This window comes from Cornus florida, unplaced genomic scaffold (genome assembly GCF_030987335.1).
Source record: "Cornus florida cultivar Cherokee Brave unplaced genomic scaffold, ASM3098733v1 CherokeeBrave_3.0.0_Hap2_Chr08, whole genome shotgun sequence".
NCBI lineage: Eukaryota > Viridiplantae > Streptophyta > Magnoliopsida > Cornales > Cornaceae > Cornus > Cornus florida.
The window spans coordinates 5,851,010-5,874,568 of record NW_026775578.1 but is presented as its reverse complement, the minus strand read 5'-3'; the positions used below and the strand labels follow the sequence as shown (position 1 = coordinate 5,874,568).

The window sequence follows — 23,559 nt, the reverse complement described above, 5'->3', positions numbered from 1 at the left end:
GAATTGGGGCTTGCAACTAACCCTTTGGTGCTTCCTGACGGGCTAGTTGAAAAATTAAAAATCAGAGACCCATATCCAAAAGGAAGATTGTTCGAACCTAAAGAAAAAAAAGAAGAGTCCTCGAAAGAGGTCCCTTAGCTCCTTATGACAGTTTGTTCTGGATCCTCTAGCGCCGCATGAATCTTTGTGGGACCCAAAAGAGTCACTTAATGTGATGAAAAAGCGCCGAAAGGTGCTTCTGGAAGCTCTATGGTATTAATGGTTGAATATCTAACATTACACTTTGCAAGGGTTATCTCGTCATTCCATCTTGTCAGCCCCTTCGACGAACAATCGTCATTCTCCGATGAGAAGTCTGAAGGGGACATATTGTGAGCTTTTATAGAATGTTTTGGGTTAGAACTTGTTACAAATTGCCCTGGGTCGTCATTAGTTCGCAAACCAGATCCATAATTGAGTGAGCCCTTTCCGAGAAAGGTTGGATAACCCTTAGCTTGGTGTCCTAAAATTCCACATGAATAAAGTAAGAGGGAAGCCTTTCATACCATAAAGGCGATGTAATATCAATAAGGATCCGCACTCGCAAGTATGGTCCCCAGTTTCTTCTCGGTGTCTTACCTCCACCATAGTATGGGACTTGAAAGCTTTAACCAAGAGATAAAAACTAATAAATTCATTTCAAATAACCAGGGGCAACCGTCATAAACTCGATTGACATTTGCTTCAGAATCAAAAACAAATTGGAACATGTTGTGACTAATCTTAAGCGTTTTAAAAGGACATTTCCAGATCTGGCCCATAGTCTTCTGCAAAACCCCGTCCGATTTTGACTTTGACAATAACAATTTTGCAAAAAGGGTGAGGCGGCATTAACGGTAACCCACATTAAGAGCCTCCGCCGTAATATCGATAATTTTTTCCTCCTCTCGAGTGAGAGTAAATTCCTGAAGTTTAGTTGCTATATCTTCCATGGAATCAAAAGGGAAAAAAACCCGAAGAGGTCACCAACAGAATGAGGAAAAGTGAGAAAAGAAGGAGAAGAATCATAGATGAAAGAGAAGAAGAAAAGGAAAATCCAGAGACTACTATCTATGATAGAAGCTCCTACACCCTAAGCATGAAAACGCCAAGGACCCTCCACTCATACAGAGAGAGAACTAATTTTTGTATATAGGCTCAAAATCATCAATTTGACTGAGAGACGAGACAATTTTGTATAACTATCTGTCATTATTTAGGGTGTCATAGTTCCATCGGGTGATATATCCATAGAAGACTAATAGTAAATCTCCATCTCCTTATTTTAAAAAGTTGTTGTTATTTGAAGGTAGGGTTTAATAAGACCAATAATGAAAATAGAATGATAGAATGAAAATTATTTTGGATATTAAAGTTAAAGGGTTACTTCTTATTGGATATTAAAGTTAAAGGGTTACTCATTCTTTTTTATTTTTATTTTTATTTTTATTTTTTAAGAAACTGTGTTACTCCCTCCATCCTAAAATAATTGTCCATCTTTTCATTTTGGGATGTCCCAAAAAAACATGTCCCATTCCAAAATTGAATATACTATTTTTTTATAACATTCCTAAACTATTCTTTAAATTAAACAACTGCACTAATTACGGAGCACTATTTTGTCTTTTAGTAAGGGCATATTTAAAACTTCACTCTTATTAATATAATAAAAAATTATTAAAACTCCACTATCATGAAAAGTTGAATTCCCCATGACATGTATTTTGAGACAGAGAGAGTATTAATTTTGTTCATCGATAGAATCAAAATTATTAATAAATTTAAATGAGTTTGATACTGGAAACTACGGAGTATAAATCAAAATATTTGGAGTTTTAGAAATTTGTATTAATGGACTCATTTTTGTTATATATATATTTTTTTATCTTGCTCTTTGTGGCCATAAGTGTGTTATATTGGTTGAAATACGTGATATATACGTTAAAAATGGACAATTTAGATGAGGGACTGTAATCTTGCATAACTATCAGTCATTACTTAGGGGTGTCATAGTTCTAGTTCTATTGAATAATATTTCCATGGAAGACAAATAGTGAATATCCATCTCCTTGTTTTAAAGATGCTGGTATTTGAATGTAGGGTTCAATAACACGAATAAAGGAAATAAAATGATTGAAGGAAGATTATTTTGGATATTAAAATTAAAGGGCTACTTCTTGTTGGATATCAAAGTTAAAGGGATTACTCATTCGTTTTTTTAGTTTGGTTGATATATATGTTTTATTGAGTCTAAAAAATTTCAATGTTCATTGTTCACTAAAATATATATATATATATATATTTAAAAATTTGTACCAAAGTTAAATTGTAATTTCAATTTCACAAGCTCGTTCACGCTCCTGAAAATTTTTGGTGGGACAAGAATTACTCGTCTTAGGCCCATTTATGTCCAACCCTACATTAATTTTATTTCAAGTTAAAAAATAAAAAAATATAAAAAAAATGAGAAATGAATATTTTTTCCTTAACAAGGATGTTACTATAATATATGGTTTGGTGATAACAATAATTAATAATCAACAAATATATAAATTGCTTTATTTGTGTTAACACATATATCATTTCACTAAGAAAAAAAAAAAAATTTAATTAAGGGCAGAGAATTAGCAGATAATAATCTTACAATAAAAACCTTGAATTTAATGAGTGCAATTTTGCATATTACCCTCAAAATGGATGATTGCTATGTTTACTAAAAATGTCGACCAAAAATTTATTGTAGGGTTTTTTGCATCTTTTATCCTATCAACTCAGCGTTCAATTAAGTGACTAATTTCATTAATTTTGATGATTTGATTAACAAAGTAACCTAACTGTCGATCCACACTTAGAAATTTATAAGATATGCTAATATGTTAACATTTTCTTTTTATAGTAAAACATATACGTGACAGTTTCAAAATGATAATGTTATATTTTTCTAACTATTATATAGTATGAATTTGAAAAAAAAAAAAAAAAAATTCAAATACATTCTATTTTTTTTTTTTTAAATAAAATAAAATAAAAAAGTAATAATAGTATTGTTTATTGAAATGTAAATCACACCCGTTTGATTTGTCTCACTCAAAACTCCGAATTTCCAATGAGTGTCGTCTCCCTCTTTTGGCAAAGTAACTACCCCATTGTCAGTCAATATCAGCTTGGGGGAGGTAATTATGTTTGAAATCTGGCGTACGAACACCACAGGCGCAAGTTAGTCATCGATGCTTGATCTGTCACCGTTTCAGATACCGTATGGCTCGTATCTATGATTCTACAAGCTTTCCGATGCGTTCGTGCCACTCTATAGCTCGTACGCGTTCATATCACGCGCTACTAAACACCACTATACTTTATCGCCAAATCATCAATCTTGCAGCTGGACCCACCACCACAAAGCTTTCCCCTACCCGCGCGTTCTCACGCTCTATTTTTGAGTTTGTTCAACGTTGTATCGAACTACAGCATCTCTCCCTCGAGTCACACACTCGCACTCTCTCTCCTCTCTCTAAAACGCACACGCCCCACTCTCTCTCTCTATACTCCCTTCACCTGCTATGTCATTTTGCCCTATCTTTCTCAAAAACACTCTTGCTGTACACCAAATTGGGAAATGCTGGTAAGGTTGTTCTTCGAATTGAATCTATAATTTTTGTACTCAATCTCTTCATTTTCAACGTTTTTTTTTGGGTTAATATTCTTGTTCTTTCTTTTGTCGATCGTTCTTTCTATTTTTTCTTGCAATAATATTTTCGTGACTTCGAACGCTTGAAATCTTTGAATGTTTTTTTCAAACCACGATTTCTTTTCTTTTTTTTTTTTTTTTTTTTATTTTTTTTTCAAACTTTGGTTTTAATATCGTTTAGGGTTTTAAGGGTTTTGGGTCGCTAAGTACATTACCTCTATTTACCTGTGGAACAACATTTATTGCATAGCTCTATATACGGACATGCAATCTCGAGCACTCACATGCACATTCGCACTCCATCCGTTTGGTTGCTGAGAAAATTTAGTCGGAGAAAGTAAAAGAAAATCTATTTGACTTCATTTTTTTTTTTTGGTACCTTGATGTCCGTAAGGTTGAAAATTAGAATGTAAAAGAATGAGGGATTTCGATGTTTTGGGTTAAATTTAATTGATGGCTTATTTTATCATAAGGTCCCAACTAATAGGGATTATCTATTTATTTTCCGAAATCTTTTTAATAGCCAAATATGGGGAATGCTGCTTTGTACATTTGAAGCATGTCCTAATTATGATATTAGTTTTTATTGTATTAATCAGGTTTTGATGGCTTGAGTTATTTCGGCAGGGTTTTGCTTGATAAAGTCACTTAGCTGAGGTTTGTTTCTTTTTTGCTTATTTTTTCTGGAGTACCATGTTTATATTTTGGGAATAAATTAAATTTCAGATAGAGATGTTATATCATTAATTGATTTCTATGTTTATTTTGGGAGTTCTATGTTTATATTTCCACCTGGTTAAAACATGTTAAGGACGGGGATGTCTAAAATCTTTGTCTGTTACTATGTGCTAAAGGTAAAAATGTAATTACCAGTACATCCCTCTTATATAATAAGTTATATCCAAGAGAGGCAATAACATTTTTATGAAAAATTTATGTCATTAAAGGTTGGAAAATGTCACAAAGTGAATATGTTGCCTTTAATCTCTTGAAGTAGGGAGAAAGACTTGGCCCATTGAGAAAAAAATTCTATTATTTGCCCATAGCGTCAAGAGTGGCAATGACCTAGCTGCTTAGGTTTACTTGTCTGCATAAGAAAATTTTGAGCGGTTTATTACGGGTAAAATTGTCCAGCTGTTGTTTCTTGTATTTGTAGTTAAAGGTGAGATGTAGCATATGGCATAGTGCTGGATGAGCACCCGTATTTACACTAATCTGTTATTTTTGCTTGGTCAAAACTTGTTAAAGCGGGGCTGGGGTGTCTTAAATCTTGGTCTGTTACTGTGTGTTGGGTTCTGATTTATAGTGTGACAGATTGATGCAGTGCCTCTTTCTTTCTTGAAGCAATTTGTCACGTCCACAAATTTGAGGTCAGAAACATCCTTTCCTTCCTTTCTTTCTGTTTTTTGTTTTTGGTAAGCCACTAACACCTTGTCCTTGAATTCAATTATTAATTATAAATTCAAATTTGGTTCTCCAAGTTTAATGTGTAGCATCTTTCTATTTAGTTATTCAACTTATTATTCTCATCACCCCGCTAATCTCTTTGATTAACCATTAGTTTACTTAATCTCCTCGTAAGACAATTATTTATCTAAGAATTGCACACAACTTTGTGTCTCTAGTGGTATAGGTTGTACTCAACTCGCCAAGAGTCACAAGAGCCACAAATACATGATCCTTCACAAGTCACCAGAACACTGAATAATGATGGGTTGTGCATAACTCCCTCGAGAACCAAGTATAAAAGATGGTGCCCGATTCACTGATACATAAAATCACCCCAAAATGCTTACAGAATAATGATGAGTTGTACATAAACTAGGACTTGGGGTACACACTGTTTTCCTATAAATAAACATGGATCACACAGCTCATCCATGGAGGAAATAGTTGATTTTTTTGGACTCCCTGAGAGTTTAGAGGCCCTATTAGGCCTTGTGTATTTTTTGAGGGATGCGTTCCCCTTTTGAATGCTTCTTTTATACAATTTTTACTTACCAAAAAAAAAAAAAAAAAAAATTGTATTAATCACATTCTCCAAAACCTCATTATTTTTTATTAATTATAGCAACTTTGCACTTTGTTGAAGTCATCTTACAAAGTATATTGTATATAGAGTTTAACAGTTATGTTAATTGAACTTCTTGTTATTTCATATCAATAATGCCTCTCCAGACGAGGGTTTTTATATTGGCTAGATGCCTTATTTGGTTACACAGTTAAGCCCTCCAAGTTATTTTTTAATCCCGTTTTGGGGTTCTGTTCTATAAATGTTAAGTATTAGAAGATCATGGGGGTGCATCTATGATTCTCCTTTCCATCTATTGTAGTATTTGCGCAATGCAACTAGTATACAGACACATTTTAATTCCAGCGCAAGGTTAACAATGCATGCAATTTTATGTTGAAGTGTTCAAAAGATACTTCGCGTCATTTTTCCAACTCTATTTGGATGTGTTCCCGCATGTGTTGGGTTCAGTGATGATATGTACTCCAGCAAACACCTTTCATCAGTATTGCTCGTTGTTCCAGCATATTTATGATTTTTACTCTAGTCACCTTGTTCATCAATTACAGTTAGTCCTGTATATGCATACCGATGTACTTATTTATGAACTTTCGTTTGTATTTGTCAGTTTTGCTGTGGATTTTTAATAGTAATTGTCGCTTTCCCTTAAAGGGGAAAATTATCACATGATATCTATTTGTCATCGATGTCTATTTTTATTTAATTATATTTTGGCATCCTTAAGACATATTAGCTACTTAGATTGGTGTGGGGACGGGTCACCTGATTTATCTGTGATGCTTAAATTGGATTGACTTCTTTTTTCCAAAATGAGGCAATACTGGAAACACTGATAAAATGGATCAACGATTTCATCTGTCCTTTTATTTCTTAGTTCTTTGTGACCACATTGAAAAAAGACAAAAGACATCAGTGTTCTTTATTTTTTTCGAAAGAATGTTCAATAAAAAACTGAGGTGCTTACTGTGCTTTGAATAGATAGTAATCTTGCCCAAAATTTGGGCTCTTTCAAATTTTGGTGAGATCATAATATATATGCTGTCTGCCGCTTTATTTGCATCATCCCTTCATGTTAGTTCAAAGTTAATGTGTATCCCATGTCATGTTGTTAATGAATGCTATCTTTTAAACTTTTGTTTTATGCAACAATGTATCATATGTGGGTTTCATTACAAATGTAGTAAAATGCAGGGGTCAAGTGTGTTTAAAGTTTGGGAGCTTGTTGTGGAAAAACTTGCTGGAGTTGAGAAATGGCACCCAATCCAAGAGTTACAAAAGCATTTCGTGCTATGAGGGATATTGGCATTCCTGAAGAAAAAGTGAAACCCGTCTTAAAAAATCTTTTAAAATTGTATGAAAAAAATTGGGAACTTATTGAAGAAGAAAATTACAGGGCCCTGGCAGACGCTATATTTGATTGCGAGGACACAAAGGTTCATTATTTCGTTCTTTTATTATCCAGACGGCATCTTCCTTTTCTTTTTGTTAATCTTTTTTCATAACATTTGTTTATGTTTTTTTATTTTATTGATCTCATCTTTCAGGCTGCGGAAAATAAGAAGAAAATTGAGAATACTGATGTACGTGACTCATTTCCTTTGTTTGTAGGGACCTTATACATATACTCGCTAACTATTTTTGCTTTTCACCTTTTGTTTGACTAGCAGGACGATAATTTGGCTTCAGAAGATCAGGGGCATGATGAGCCTGAACGTCCCTTAAAAAGGTTACGATTAAGACACCAAGAAGCTCCAGTTTCATCCTCTTTGGGTAACTCTAGCCCCAGGTCCGGTGGAACTCCACTTAAAAGGCCTAAAGTGGAGCAACCGGAACTACCTCAATCTAGTTCCTTGCAGCAGTCACAGGGCATAATAGAGACTCACTCCAATATTGAAAAGGCGAGGGCTGAATCTCAACCTTTTTCACCCCACCCACTTATCAGAAATAAAGGAAAACAACCTATATTGCCTAATCATTTGGCAGTGCAGGAAAGATCTGAGCCTTCTCAAGCAGGTGCTACTGACCGAACTCAGCCAGCAAAGAGAACCGAGTTTGATTCAACATCTTCTCCAGTACATCTCAGGGACAAGGGAAAAGGACCACTTTCCCCCCAAACTGCTCAAAGAGAGAAGGGATCATTTTCTGAGAGGCCAGCTCATGCAGTGCTCTTTAAAGGGCCAAACGTTGATCCCGGCATTGTTCTTTTGCCCAAACAGAAAGTGCCCAATAGTCATGCATTGATCAAGCCAAAAGATGAGCCATTTACTGATGACATGCCACAATTTGAGGTTCCTATTGCAGTGATTCATCCAGGTACATGTTATATTTTCTGACTAATCAAGTGTATTACTGTCAATGTTATAACATAGGTCTTTTATCTAGTCCATAAGGTTTGTACATTTCAATTTATTTTGGTCATTGGATTCACCTTTTGCTTTGGTCACTTGAGATTCTAAACTTTGTTGGTTTATTTGATTTATGCGTTCATTGCGTAAGCTTTCAATCTGATGACTTAGGTGGTTGATCTGCCAAAGTAGGTGGAAGGAGTCTAATCTGAAATCATCAAACATTGCACGGACACATGTTGATGTGTTGAAACTTGAAAGACCTATTTATCTCAACTTAAATCCTCATCAAATCTTTTTCCCAACTATTTAAGGGTTGATTCTGTGAATCCTCTTTTTCCTAACTATTTAAAGGTTGATTCTGTGAATCGTCTTTGGTCATTTTACTCGATCTAATATCTTCCTAATTATCTCATTCCATATTAGTTTTGGTCTTCTCCTCACCCTGAGATTATTTTTTGTGAGGACCATGTGACTTTTCCTTGTCGGTGTAGTGATTGGCCGTCGCTACACATGGCCGAACCATGTTAATTGATTTTTTCTCATTTTATCTCTAATTGGTGCTACTTCAATCACCCACAATTATTTATCTATTTATTCATTTATTTATTTTGTTTGTTGAGGGTTTTTTAATAAAATTATTGATAATATTTTCGTTTCAATACTATTGAGGTCGAGTGATATCGAGTTATATCCACATCTTTCAGTTATTTCATACCAATTAATTAGGCGAATAAATATCTGATTATTACGTCAATAAGATGCATGGAATGACAAGTAGTAATTCAACTTGAGAGCAAAGCTCTCACATAAATTTTGTTGAATATGAAATGGTAATGATGTCAGTTGTTGTTTTCTTCATTTTTTACAGAGCCATCGTGCGAAGGAAATACTTTAAATGGAAATGATTCAATCAGAGAATTAGATGGTCCTGAAGCCCTAGTATCTCAATCTGTAGGCGAAGAAAAAAATGGGAGTGTTCCAGCTTCGCCAAGTGAAACAAGGACTAACTCTGAGCTTGCAACCATCAACGATGAATCTTCTGCTAACTTAGAGATTGCTTCCTCGTCCTTTGGGGAGGTTAAAATTTCTTTGAGTTGTAACTCTGCACTAGGTAAGCCTGACTTTCACATGCCTTGTCTTGATGAAGTTCTGAAACTGGTGGAGGACAAATGCCTCAGATCTTACAAACTTCTGGACCCAAATTTTTCTGTGAAGAAACTGATGAAAGATATGTGCGAATGTTTTTTGGAATTAGGAAGCGACTCTAATGAATCACAAGGAAGAATAGGTGTAACACCAGCTATTGAGTTATTGAATAAATCTAATTCACCGGATGCTTTAGGTGCCAGAGACATGCCATTTGGTCATTTGAATGGATCAGTCAACATTCAATGTGCTGCTGAGGTGGCTCTGCCTCAAGTTCCGAGAATTCCACCTTTGAAAGGTATGGAGGACTGTGTACAACCTGATAAGAATATTACTGGGAATGGTTGTGATACTGATACAGAACAGAATTGCCTTGAAGACATAAATTCTCGTAGTTTGGTGGTTGTGCAGCAGCATCAACAAACCCCTGATAATATAAGGTCTTTGCATGATGTTAATGACATAGCCAAAGGACAAGAAAGAGTTGTGATTTCACTGGTTAATCAAATCAACAGTGACTGTCCACCAAAGTTTCATTATATTCCCCAAAACGTAGTTTTCCAGAATGCTTATGTGAATTTCTCTCTGGCTCGAATTGGGGATGAGAATTCTTGTTCGACTTGTTTTGGTGATTGTCTATCATTGTCCACACCTTGTGCATGTGCTCACGAGAGTCATGGTGATTTTGCATACACACCAGAAGGCCTTGTTAAGGAGGACTTTTTAGATGAGTGTGTTTCTATGAACCGTGACCCTCAAAATCATTGCCACTATTACTGTAAAGAATGTCCATTGATAAGATCCAAAAATGATGATATCTTGGAACAATGCAAGGGTCACTTAATGAGGAACTTCATCAAAGAATGTTGGTGGAAATGTGGCTGTAGTAAACATTGTGGTAATCGGGTGGTTCAGCGGGGGATAAATTGTAACTTGCAGGTGAGATTTGTGCCTCGATCTCAAAGTTTTCTGTCTGTTTTGACTGGAGTTGTATGTTTATATTTATTTATTTATTTATTTTTTATTTTTAATCTTTCCTGTGCATATGTTGCACCAAACTTTTGAAAACAATCTTTTTGCAGTTTCTTCAGAATAGGTTTTACAAAATTTGAGCTAACATCTCATATATACAATTTTTTTGACAGACTTTGAAAAAGATACTTTTGTGTCTACAACTTCTTATATACCTACCAATGGGCATTAGAGCCCTGCTAGGGGCAATATTGTGGGTTTGTGCATTTGCTTGAAATTATCGGGGAAAAAAAGGACTTCTTAATATACCTCTTATTATTGTTTCATTTTAGTTTTTCTATGTTTCAGGTGTTTATGACACCCGAAGGCAAAGGGTGGGGTCTTCGTACCCTTGAGGACCTGCCAAAAGGTGCATTTGTGTGTGAATATGTTGGGGAAGTATTAACCAATGCAGAGCTCTATGAGCGAGTCTCGCGAAGCCCCAGTGCTGAGGAACATGCATATCCTGTGCTTCTTGATGCAGATTGGAGTTCAGAGGGAGTGTTAAAGGATGAAGAAGCTCTTTGTTTGGATGCGACATATTATGGAAATGTTGCAAGGTTTATTAATCACAGGTATATTTATAAAAACACAAACACATGTACATGTGGTATTTTTCATTACATTTATCTTTTCTTTTCAAACTTTCCTGTTAGTTGTTCATTATCCTTTTACAATTTGGTTTTTAATTCGGTAATTCACTGTAATTCATGTCAATAATAGAGATGTTCCCAGGATCTTCGGTGTTTTGCCATGGTGCTTTTACACTCTGGTTCACAACCCTGGCAATACTTTACAATGAATAGAAGGGTGAATCAGTTTCGATCCACAATATATATTTTTTAAAGTATTTATTTTATAATTTCTATTAAGCTAGAAGACAAAAAATGTCTTTATTAAAATTTCTTTAATTACCGTATTTCTGCTGTTCCCTCTCTCTCTCTCTCTCTCTCATGCACCTACATTAAGATTGCGTCAAATTTTAGTTTTCTTTATTTTCTTCCATTTACCCCCCTTTTTTTCTTCTGTTTTTGTCTATTTGTAAAGTGAATATTCATCTGTGTTCTGATATTGAATAAATATATTTCTTATTCTGCTAGATGTTTTGATTCAACCTTGGTTGAGATCCCAGTGGAAGTGGAGACTCCTGATCACCACTACTATCATGTATGATATCTTATATACTGTGATGCATCCTTCAGCTTTGTCCACAATTGGTGGTAGACTTAATTCTGTACACCAGTTATCTAATGGAGTTTGTGTGTTTCCTTGATGCAGCTGGCCTTCTTCACAACAAGGAAGGTAAAAGCCTTGGAAGAGCTAACTTGGGTAAGTAGGTTTTGATTCATTACAATATTGCTATGAAGTTTTTCTCATGAATGCATACTTGATTATAGTTTGGATGAGAGATAAATAAAGTGCGATTTTTATTTGATACTTTATTGGTAGAAATGCTAGTTCATAAATCAGACATGTATCCATATCTAATCAAGTTTATATTTGGCGCACATGAGAAACACAAGTGTATTTAGAGTTTGGCATAATATGGCTCTGATGAGTCAAAGGATCAAAGGACCGTAACTGAGGCTCTGATGTGTAAGCGTGAGTCCCAAAATAGATCTGGAGGGGATGGTGTGGGTGAATATATCTTGTCCTACAATTACAGAATTATAAATTTTAATCATTTAGCTTAAAATGCAACCATATGAACCAGTTATATATAGAGAGCAAAAGTAAATTAACCATACAACCACACAAGAACACATGATTTTATGTGGAAAACCTAAATGGGGAAAAACCCATGGTTGTTAAAATTGCGATTCTAGGTCGTAGAATCGCACGATCTACGATCCTAGACCCCCAAAACGAGTTAAATCGCATGAAAATCGCTCCTTTGGGAAGAATCGTATGGTAGAATCGTACTACAGAATCGTAGAATCGTAAGATTCTACCGATTCTATATGATTTTACTTTGTGCCTTGTTAATGGGCTGATATATTGTTTTGATGGGTTGAGCTCTTTTATTAAGAAAGCCCAACGGTCTTGCGCCCCAAAACATTAAATACATAGATGAGAAAATGTGTGTTTGTTTTCCTTTTTTCGGTATTTCATTAATTGATTTCTTAGGGTTTTGATATGCAGCATGCATGGGCATTTGATTAATTGATTTATGTTCTTGGTTTCTTGTTTAGTTGTTCCTAATTAATTTATGCATGGATATTTCTTATTCAGTTGTTCCTTAATTTGTTAATCTGTTCTATATTTGTTTTTGGATATAAATTTGTTAATTTTGTTCAGTGTATAATGTTTATGTTCATAATTAAATAATTCATATAGTTAGTAGCACCAGCATCTAATAAGTAATAATTCATATCTAATTGAATTGATGCTGAAAGTTTAAACTTGATTAGTTGAATTATTTGGATATATTAGTAGCACTATATTCTCTTATATATTATATTTGGAGTGGTACTTTTTTACGTTTACTCTGTTTTGGACTTATTCTTGCTATATTTTAGAGATACAAGTTAGTTTGAAATGTTTTTCTGCTAGTTTGGTAGAATCTTACGATTCTTGATCCGATTCTACGATTCTGATTCTATGGAGGCCCCAGCGATCCTACTTTGAATCCCGATTTTAGCAACATTGGAAAAACCATGGGACCAACGCCAGGTAAATCAGTTCCACTCTATGGTAAAGAGATCTTGCAATTAGGCTATTAGTTCTCTAAACCCTAGAAAACTCCCAGTTAGTTCCTAACACGGATTGATCCACCAAACTCTTCACTTGAGTCTCCAGGCACACAGTTCGTTCGTCAATAGATCCACTCATCACGCAATCTGCTTCTCCATCCAAAGATTTGATCTTCAATAACTAGTCGTCCAAGTTGGTTGGACCAATTTAAAACCTAGAATGGAATGAATTTCAAATTGATTTATTCAAAAGACCCCAGTGACAAATAAATTAAACTAACAAAATAACATTCTTCTATAATTTTTTAAAAGAAATGGTGGTGGAAGGAGGTTGTGGTGGTGGCTGAAGGCGGCGGCATTGGTGGTGCTGGTGGAACGTGAGTTTTTTTTGGGAACGTGATTTTTTTATTTATTTTTAATTTTTCTTGGGAATGGAATGGCCATTCCATAGGTTGAGATGTGGAATGGATTTTCATTCTTTTCTATTCCAAGGGAATGACATGGAATGGTCATTCCCACTTTAATTTTCCTACCAAACAAAAAAATTGGTGGAATGGGTATTCCATTCCTGTTTATCAAACACAACATTAAGGTTTCTTAGTTATAATCAGAAAAGAAAACCTAACCCTCTAGGATTATGATTTAAAGAAGTTTTAAAAAACTTTTCGTGCACAGGATGATCTATCCAGCTATTCTTGACTTCAGTATGTTCTACTTTTTGGAAAATTGTCGATTGATCGAGGCTTATTGTTTTGTAAATCTTCTTGTTTAAATATACTCCCTCTGTCCCATATTAGTGGTCCCTCTTTCCTTTTTAGATGTCCCAAATTACTTGTCCCATTTGAAAAGTCAAAGCAAAATACATGCTATCTTTCCATAATTACCCTTTAAGGGATTCAAAAATCCTCTAAATTGGTAATATACATATTTAAATTTACAAGGACAACTTAGTAATTTTAAAAGGAGATAATGCATTAATTGCATGTCCCCTTAAAAAGTTATGCTACCAAAGAGAGACAATTAATATGGGACAGGGGGAGTATTTATTCTAAAAACATCATGCATTCAAAACATGATTTATATTTATAATATAGATATTGATCATGACTAATATTTATAATATAGATATCATGCACTGCTGTCAAGAGGCAGTTGTTAGAGTCTAGTGAAAAGAGTTATAACGAGAGGGAAACTTGTTAGATGTCTAGTGATGCTTGTGGAAATTAATCGATCCAGGCTTACTGATTTTCTATAAACAATATCATGCATGAAAAACATGATCTTATTTATAATACGGATATTAATCATGACTTATATTTATAATGTAGATATTAATATTGATCATGACATATATTTTTGTAATATAGATATTATGCACTGCTGTCAAGAGCCATTGAAACGAGTTATTAACAAGAGGCAAACTTGTTAGATGTCTAGTAATGCTTGTGGAAATTAAGCCACACAAATTGCGTGTCATTAGTTCTAGTATTGTTTGAGAGTACAGAAACTTCCTACCTCTTATAAGAAGACTTTCTGGAACCTTTTATGAAGTATCCTAGATATTTAGACATTCTTGTAAGAGTCTTTTCGCATTCTGGAACATTCTAAACTAATCTAAAGGACTGTAGATACAACTAAAACTTGATCATGACATGCAACTCTATCAATAAGTGCTTGCAGGGTGTCTGATGACAAGAAGTTATAGCAAGAGCTGCAGGAAGTGACATTAAGGTCTCTAAAGGAGTTACTTACCTGAGCTTGTAGAAGTGGATGTCAATTTCCTTCTACTTGATCACTAAATTTCGCTAGAATCTTTTGAAGTAAAACATTTTACAATACGTGTATTATATCAGGGGAGAAAAGAGTCATCAATCGTACTGAGGAGTCATCAATCGTACAGACATTTTTTCCTATCAGAACTAGATTATGCAAGAGTCATCTGGTATCAATGTTGTAACAGATGGTTTCATGGATTTATTTTAATCTAGTGTACTCTGCAAATCTTATCATTTTGAGTGTTGTTGGTCGATTAGCATCGTGAATACACGCGTGGTTGCTTTTATACAGTCAATTGCATCCTTCGATTCTGTTGTATCATTGTTATTCGTTGAATGCTCCATCATATTACAAATAATTTATGCCTCACTCTGTCAATGCTTATGTCCTATGTTAAGAAGCTATGCATGGTGTGCCTGCAGGATTATGGTATTGATTTTGATGATCATGATCATCCAGTTAAGGCATTTCGGTGTTGCTGTGGTAGCAAGTTCTGCCGAAACATTAAACGTTCAAGTAGTAAGTATTCTTTATCTATTACGAGGATTGGTTTTTTATGTTTTTGTATTTTCAGCAATGCCACATTTTCTCTTGTGATAGTGTCTAAAATACTTTACTCTTGTAATAGCATTTATCAATGTGTTTGTGAACATGTTTATATAATTATATATGCTCTTTCAGTTTCTTTAAGGTTCCTTGGGTATCTTAAGATCTGCCAGGATGTGAGGTTTGAAGTTCTTATATCTGGCATGATGTGTCTGGCCAGTGATACCATTACGTGTCATTGGTATATATAAGTATATTAGATTGAATTACTTAGAGTCTCAGAAGAAAATTTAGTGGATATTATAGTATAAATTATTAGAAATATTCTCAATTTGTATTTATAAAAATGAAAAGTATATGATGACTTACAAAAAAAAAAAAAAAAAAAAATGAAAAGTTATGATGAGAATTTTGGAGAGTTCTACTCGATTGGATGTGTTGTAAAAGTTCCTTTTCAACAAACATATGGTGCTGAAATGCTGTAAAAAGATAAAATATGCATCATAGAGGCAATCAAGTAGATAAGGTAGAGTCAGAAAGCCTAATGATAACGATATTGGTATTTATGTTGTTATCAGAAGTCAGAAAAGCAGGTGAAACAGGATTCTTTATGCAACACAAATGAGTTTTTTGGTTGATTGTTAATTTGTTATTATTATTATTATTTTGAAATTGTCAAATGTGTAAATGATTTGGAAAGTGGAAACAAATATCAAGGTCAAATTGTAACTAGAATTTAAGAGTTGCAAATGAGTTACCAGATTCTCTAAGAAAAACTTACGCCGGCTGGAAAAAACGAAGTCAGAAGTCAAAGAAGCGAGTATTAATGAAAATACCTAATGGTTTCTTCTTGACACAAGAAGTCAAGAACCAATTTAATAATTTTACATTTCTTTAATCCTTTTTGCACATGCCATCTTCAAAGAAGATCACGTGTTATGTAAAACCAGTCCTTATGTTAAGCATAGATGGGAGATCATTTCGTTGGGATTGCTGCATGTGTTGTGCAGGAGAGACGCATTGGCCTTTGTGAGGGTGCCATGTTCACATGTTGGCCTCTGTGGAAATGCCATGCTCTACATGTTGGCATGCCAACTGTGAAGTTGATGCTGCCTTTTCCTCCAAGTTTGAGATGGTGAAGAAAGTAATGGGAGACCGATTTCTTCCGATATATTACTGAATTCTTTTGGAATGACAGAGTTATTTGGTGTAATTAGAGTTGAAGACACCCCCTTGAATTGACCCTGAAATTGAACTTATAATTCTGTATATTCTTCAAGGCCATTTTAAGTATTTTGTTCTTATGTTCTGGGCCTTCTGGCTATTGATCTGTTCTATCATATGCCCAATGTGTCTGGCCTGTCAAGATATGGCAGGATTTAGTATGGCCTAGAACAAGTGACGGATATGAATTAGTATTAGCTGCTTTGGCCAGGTTTGAACTCCATTTGGTCGAGTAAAAGCTTGTAGAAGAGACGTCTGAAATGACAGAGAGGGTGACGAATTCAAGTATGTCTTGGTGAATCAGATAAGGCTTGTCCATGTAAATGATAAATAAATAAGTCCACCCATATCAATCATTATCAATGCTTTTCTTGGATAAATAGCTTTTGAGATTTGGAGCGCTGGATGATAAGCTATGGAGAAGGATAATTGCTGCGGAAGACAGAGTTTATAATAATTGGTCGGGTCCTAGGCATGTTTCAGTTCCTACTGGTTGTGGCATTTGTGTGCCACCTTAAATCTGGTTCCTCCAAGTTAGGAATAAAAGTTTTGATTTTAAATGTTATTTGGTAGATATGCAATAATAGAATCTCAATGATCTCAGAGTGCTTGGGTTGCATTCTACTAAAAATTTTGCTGTTCTTGCTGTTGCTAACAATATGTTTTCTGTAACACAGGATCTAGATCCAGAGGTACTAGAAGATGAACCTCCAATCTGAGGGGATTTGCTATTTTGATGTTTTGCTCAGTGGGGAAATGTGACACTGGTTGATACTGGTCGGACTTTGCTACTGGCTCTAGATTTACCCTAAAACTTTGAGATCTATGTGAATCTGCACAAGGTTATGCGGACCATGTATGGTGGAACCTTTGGAGGTCAATTCAGATATGTTCTATGAGCAACCATCTACATAATGGATGTTGTCATGAATCAATAACATTTTGCCTCCTTTTCCTTTTGGCAACTCGGAACACATTATTATTTTGTCCTGTGCATTTCATGTATGGTACATTGCGTATAATATTTTGCTAATAGAATTATTGGCCTTTTTTGAGTGCTAGTCGCCAACTATGCAACACAGGCACCCTCTCTATACGTTGCTCTAAAAAAATATCATCAGTTTTGAATTATTCTGTGCTTCACCATTGTAATTTGCACAGAATTTTAGCCTTGTACTATTGCTTGTTTCTAAGTGTGTGTTGGAGTTGGGAGCCTTGGAAACATGAACCAATTGAAGGATACACGTGTGAAAGAACTGAGAGGATATTGATTTTGGTTGAAGTTCTGATTGATGTTGAGTGCTGGGACATGGGTTTCAGACTAGTAATTCTGTTTAGTTTGTCTCAAATTGTTCCCCTTCACCACCCAGCATGGAAAGGGATCGGTCTTAGGTATTATTGGCCACATGGATGCCATCTCCTTCCTTTGAATTGTTTAAATTCCAACATTGAAAATCATATTCACGCTGAACCTAAATAAGCTTTAGGTTGGTTATAATTTTGTAGTTGCTTCTGATTTGTGAAGACGAATCTCCCAATTAGAGCTGATATAAAATTTGTTCATAGGGTCTATAGGCGATTTGACCAAAGCCCAACATTACTTGCTAAGGAATTGGTTCCAAATCCTAACAGAGACGGATCACACAAAAATCATGCAACCTCTAGAGGAACAAGAGAGGAATCACCCACTATCTTTGGCCTGCCTCCTTGATCTGATACGCCTTGCATTCTCAAGATGCTTTTTCTTTATGTTGGCTTCAGTAAGGGCAACTGGCCCAAAATGGTGAGCTTCAATGAGGGAAAAAGGGCAGATGTTAGGTAGCAACTAACAGGTGGGAAAGGCAGTGTGCTGCTTGTTCAGGAAATTGCAACTTCAATAGCGATGTCTAAGCAGGGTGAGCTGTGTAGTTCAGTTGGTAGAGGTACTTCTTCAGTTCTTTGAGTCAATTGGGAGTCCAGGTTTGACTCACCCCATCCTTCCCCGCTTGGTAAAAAAGAAAAAAAGAAGAAGAATTGCTTGGTAAAAAAGAAAAAAAGAAGAAGAAAAAAGATAGCGATCTCCAAGCAAAACAAATACTAAGCAGCTCTTCCTCGAATACAGTTCCAACTTTTTTCAACCCATCTATACACAATTCCACATTTTTTAAAGTGAATCTGTTCCGTTCTGATGGCCACACAAATCTCTCGACTGCATAGGAGCATGTAACTTCAATCACTTTGCCTAATATTCTCAAGAATCTTGTACACACTGCCCACTTTGTAACCGCTCAAATCCGATGTTCCTCCCTCTTAGAAATCAAAATGCAGAATTTTAGGCTCGTATTAAATTCCACATGCTGATGATGGAAGTGAACAGATAATCATAACATCATCTTTAACAATGTACCAATGTGATCTCAGTGTCGTTTGGTTATGCCATTAGGGTGGAGCTATCACCACCTCTTTACTCCGAAAAGGGCCACTCTAACCACTCTGTGTCCTTCCCAATGGTCACCAATTCAAGTGATTCATTCAAATATCTCCTTTGCTAAGATTCAGAATAGAGTCTCATAAAACTCAGCTCTCCCAAGCTTCACATCCCTTTTCTGACTCCTCTCCTTCCAATTAATCCATAATCTTCATTGTGATTTGATTGGCTATGAGCATCAACCATGCCATGAAAGTTTACTGTTTTGATCCTCCATCTTAAGCCGAAGAGCCTCCAACCTTCGTCAACTCATCTCAAATTCCTCTTTTATCTCCCCTCTTCTAGGAACCTCCTCCGTAAACAACCTCCTCCTCCCTCTTCTGTATCCAGATAGAAAAGAAAAAGGAGGAACCCAACAGCAAGGTGCAGCAATGCGAATAATATCTCTAGTCAGCAATGAGTATGACGCCAATTTGTTTTTAAAAAATAGTTATAACATAAAGAACTTCTACCAATTTTTGGAAGCTGTACTTAAAACAGCTCAAATATAGTGAAGTATAACGAGATAACAATAAGACATGCTACCAATGTCCCAGGAAAAAGTAAAGAAAAAAGGAAAGAAAAGAAAGGATTCCTGCTACCTCCATCTCAATACCAATTATAAACAGGCTATGATGTCAAGGCCATTCCAGTTTCATGTAGCCGATTTTTATTTATACTCGGGGAGTTTGATCCCAAACACTAGAACCAGATAAATTGTTAAAATGCAATTTCTATCAATACAAGCATAACTGCAGTTTATTTGAGATAAACAATAACAATTAGTTTATAATCGGAAATGTAGCAAGTAGTTCCACGATCATTTTCATTGTGGGAGGATGTTTACAGCAAAATTTTTACAGCAAAATTCAAGTATTACACTTTGATAATATATATAAAGGAAATTTACATGTCTAAACCATGCATTGAATGTTAGTTTTGCTAGACATAAACCTGAACACTTTTATCTACAACTGACAGGGATTCCCTGTTATGAGGTTTGAGGAGGACCTCATGCTCACAACCTGAAGGCATGATCGGCCGAATGTTACCAGGATTTAGTGGGAAAAGAAATTTGTAGTAACCATCCATAGTTGCTTCGAAATTGCAAGTTGCTGCAACCTTCGGAATCTGTTGAGGAAATAAACATGTAATTGTTAGGCAAGCAGCAAATATAACACCCAAAAATTCAATTTATATAATTCAATACATCAATGTAATTTATAGAACTTGTATCACCAAAATAGCCTATTCTCTTATGCAAGGGTTGCCAAGAGTAATACTGTCCTGCAAAAATTGATTGCTAACCGGATACATACGCCAGGTTCTCCCGTTAGAATCAGTTCTATCAACAATTCAAAAACTAATGCAATTAGTGTCTTTCCTTTTTGTTTGAAAAATATTAGAGAAAATTAGATTTTAGGGACCAAAATTAAAGATAATAGCTTAACAGTGACCTTAAAGTTACAAAAATATAAATAGTGACCAATCCTATAATTATATTGCTCTTCAGCGACCATTTGAGGGCAATTCTGTCAAAGTGCTATATTTACATTATATCCCAACAATTCAACCACTCTGGTCAATCTCTCTCTCCTCCAGTGCACAAGATCACGATCTGGGTTTTATCCAAAGCCTTTGGGTATCTTTAAACAAATCGGTTTAGATCTTTGTTTAGGCTCCGAGGAGGAACTGCGGGTTGGGGATGTAGGCTCCATTGAGGCACGCCGGGAGGGAGCCGTCTATCAACTCACACTTCGTCGACCGGAGCTCATAGGCAAGGGCGAAATTTTTTTTTTTTTTGATAAGTCATAGGCAAGGGCGAATTTGCCGGAGAAGATGATTGTCGGCAAGAGCAGCAACGGTGGTGGTGCCTTTGTAATTAGATCAGAGGATTTTCTCATATATGATGATGATGGATTTTGCTGCTTTAATGTTTCTTGAAGCTCTGTTCTTGTGGTGGTGATGGTGGTTGGGTTTTCTTTGATTCTGATGGAGGAGATAGTGGGGAACAAAGAAATGTGGTGGTGCTGGTGTTTGAAAGAGCTTCGGGTATGATAATGGAGAGATGGAGAAGGAAGAGAGGGCACCCATTTTTGTATTTTTTTCCTCTGCAAACAATGTTAATTGCAGGGAAAAGAACATAGAGTTGGTGAAGTGGCTTAGGACAATTGAAGAATCACATAATAAAATCGTACTTTTAACCAACTGTAAAGAGAATGAAGGATTTGAATGTAAGGAGGATTTGGTGTACAAAACAGATAAAGAGAGACGTGACTGCAAAAAAATAGAGACTAAAGGGTATTTATGGAATTTAGTGTCAAAAGGTCACTAAAGAGCAATATAACTTTGGAATTGGTTTATCTTTTTGTAACTTTAAGGTCACTTTTGAGCTATTATTTTTAATTTTGGTCACGAAAGTCTAATTTTTCCAAAATATTATTCGGTTAGTTATCCGGTGGAAGGAACAAAATAGGAAATATAGACTAAAGACTAGGATGGAGTGATGAGTATAAATGCAAGCATTGTGATAAGAAGCAGGGCTTGAACCTTGAGAATGATGTGCATATCTTTTACACTTACACACTCAGTCCTAGCAAATACTTTGAACCTGCACCTCTCCTTGTGGGAGGGAGTATTAGGAGATAAGACCTAAAGCCGATGGCTAGTACTGTTGTGCAAATTATCAACAAGGACTGGACTTTCCCTTTCTTTTTTCCTGACAAGCAAGTTATCTCTGGTTGGTGAATAAATGAATAACCTAGAATCTGAATTATGTTTTAACAAGATAAGCAGCTTACGGTGGGAATCTACCACAAATTTAGATCTTCGTCAAGCCAAAAAGTGAATACCAGAGGAAAATATGAAATATTTAGGATCATTGAAACCACCAACTCGTGTAGATTATAATCACACACTTTTATCTACATCTTCTAAGACAAAACTAAATTGTTAGTTCTTTAACCTCTGATCAAAATTCATTTAACAGCCCAAATACTCAAATACAACTAATGACATACTTTTCCAATCTGCAATCCCACATCTATTTATTTTGAGGCTGTCTTCAGCTGCATGGAATTGGAATTGGAATTGGAATTGGAATTGGAGAAAATTTTGGTTCAATTTTCTGAGTTGCTTTTCAGTTTTCTCCAATTCCAATTCCAAAGCTCCAATTACATGTGGCTGAACATAGCCTAATATAATTGTAATTCCAACTTCAGAATAGGTCTCGGTGATATTGAAATAGATGAAACATTCACTTCTTTATGCTCTCTTAACACAAAGACACAGCCATACATACATTCAGATCTCAGAAGGCAAGTTGCACATTATGAGCTAAATGATAAAATCCAATGGAAATATAGCAGTCAGCACCACTTAACTCCTTAAGCAGATAATAATCACAAGACGAGTTGGTACCTGATAAATATCTCGCATATACCCATGAAGACTGGGATATTCAATCACCTTCTTCTTTGTACATTTGAACATAACATTATACACAAGATCAAACCGAATCAAGGTAGTAAACAAGCATATATCCGCGAGGGTCAGCATTTCTCCACATAAATACCGAGAACGGCTCAAATGATCATCTATCTTGTCCAACGTACTAAACAACTCACTGACAGCAGTATCATACGCTTCTTGACTTTGTGCGAACCCACATCTACAAATTGCAGCATCAAACCACCACAATTCAATATGAAATAAATGACCAAGAGTTTACCAATTAAATAATTTTATGAAATTAAATTCCATACCATTGATAATTACCTATAGACACCATTATTGACAGTAGGGTATATGATGGAATTCCATTCTTCAATCTGTTTTCTCAAAGATGGAGGTGAAAGGTCCAATTCTGAATTTTGAGCCAATTCATTCAAACTTGAATTGAACAATTCAATTATATCATAGCTCTCATTGCAGGCAGCATCCTTTCTCTCCATATCCCAGAGCATCGGAACCGTGGACCGGCCATCGTAGCCTCCCCTCCGAAGCTTATAAACCTCTCTTAGGGTTTTACACCCATTTGCATTATCCGAACCCGGTACAAGTCCATTCCCGTCAGGGACAGAGCTATTCAGGAATACCCAAGAACCGTCGATGCCCGGTGACGCAATCGAGACGGGCACGGCGTCCTCTAGGCCCTTGAGGGCGCGGACGATTAAGGTTCGGTGTGCCCACGGGCAAGGTAACCCGACGTAGAGGTGAAGGTTACCTGGTTTTTGGCGGGAGAAATTGGAATTGGCCCGAAATCGACTGGTGGGTCTGGTGTAGCTGCCGGAGGAGTCGGAGGGGGCGAGCTGAGACATCATGAGCTGCCAGGCGGTGGACCATGTTAAACGAACGGTGGAGATGAGGAGTTGGGGTGGGAGGGACTGGCCCCACAGGAGTCTGGTAATGGTCTTCAGGAGGTTAGGGCTAGGGTTTGGGTTTAGGGGTGAGGGTGGTGGTGGGTCGAGTGACATTCTAGGGCTGACGTTGCATGGTTTGGATCGTTTGATTTTGGTGGGAGTGTTCGTTTTCTGGGATGGGATGGGAAGTGCAGAGCCGAACAGAGAAGAAGTGCACGACATTTTCCCCGTTTAGCGGTCAACGCCGTCGGATCATCAATTTATTATATA

General features: G+C 35.9%; 2 protein-coding genes across 9 annotated transcripts; one reads left to right on the top strand and one right to left on the bottom strand.

Moving 5' to 3' along the window:
• The first annotated feature begins 3,481 nt into the window (after nt 1-3,481).
• LOC132269079 (probable inactive histone-lysine N-methyltransferase SUVR2) lies at nt 3,482-17,543 on the top strand. 8 transcript variants are annotated; one of them, XM_059770102.1, is made up of 13 exons: nt 3,482-3,640; nt 4,306-4,363; nt 5,021-5,076; nt 6,930-7,171; nt 7,283-7,318; nt 7,403-8,051; nt 8,955-9,197; nt 9,342-10,171; nt 10,553-10,818; nt 11,344-11,410; nt 11,522-11,572; nt 15,135-15,231; nt 17,160-17,543. In XM_059770102.1, the coding sequence occupies exons 4-13, from the start codon at nt 6,989-6,991 to the stop codon at nt 17,186-17,188; spliced, it is 2,451 nt and encodes an 816-aa protein (XP_059626085.1). In that variant the 5' UTR covers nt 3,482-3,640; nt 4,306-4,363; nt 5,021-5,076; nt 6,930-6,988; the 3' UTR covers nt 17,189-17,543. The 8 variants fall into 8 exon arrangements, with proteins under 8 accessions (XP_059626085.1, XP_059626080.1, XP_059626078.1 ...); XM_059770097.1 differs by having other exon boundaries at nt 4,334-4,363; nt 8,955-10,171; XM_059770095.1 differs by having other exon boundaries at nt 8,955-10,171.
• Nucleotides 17,544-19,659: 2,116 nt separating this feature from the next.
• Nucleotides 19,660-23,559, bottom strand: LOC132269080 (uncharacterized). Its single transcript, XM_059770103.1, has 3 exons — nt 22,706-23,559; nt 22,349-22,598; nt 19,660-20,059 (listed from the first exon to the last, which is right to left on the bottom strand). Exons 1-3 carry the CDS (start codon nt 23,509-23,511, stop codon nt 19,871-19,873), a joined length of 1,245 nt encoding a protein of 414 aa, XP_059626086.1. The 5' UTR covers nt 23,512-23,559; the 3' UTR covers nt 19,660-19,870.

Bases quoted from the DNA above. Each gene is read 5' to 3' on its own strand.
- LOC132269080 (XM_059770103.1), bottom strand. From the start codon at position 23,511: ATGTCGTGCACTTCTTCTCTGTTCGGCTCTGCACTTCCCATCCCATCC. The intron at 22,599-22,705 runs GTAATTATCAAT...TGCAATTTGTAG, and splicing joins GTCAATAATGGTGTCTATAG to ATGTGGGTTCGCACAAAGTC. The intron at 20,060-22,348 runs GTACCAACTCGT...TTTCCTCAACAG, and splicing joins ATATGCGAGATATTTATCAG to ATTCCGAAGGTTGCAGCAAC.
- LOC132269079 (XM_059770100.1), top strand. From the start codon at position 6,989: ATGGCACCCAATCCAAGAGTTACAAAAGCATTTCGTGCTATGAGGGAT. The intron at 10,172-10,552 runs GTGAGATTTGTG...TCTATGTTTCAG, and splicing joins GGATAAATTGTAACTTGCAG to GTGTTTATGACACCCGAAGG. The intron at 11,573-15,134 runs GTAAGTAGGTTT...GTGTGCCTGCAG, and splicing joins CCTTGGAAGAGCTAACTTGG to GATTATGGTATTGATTTTGA.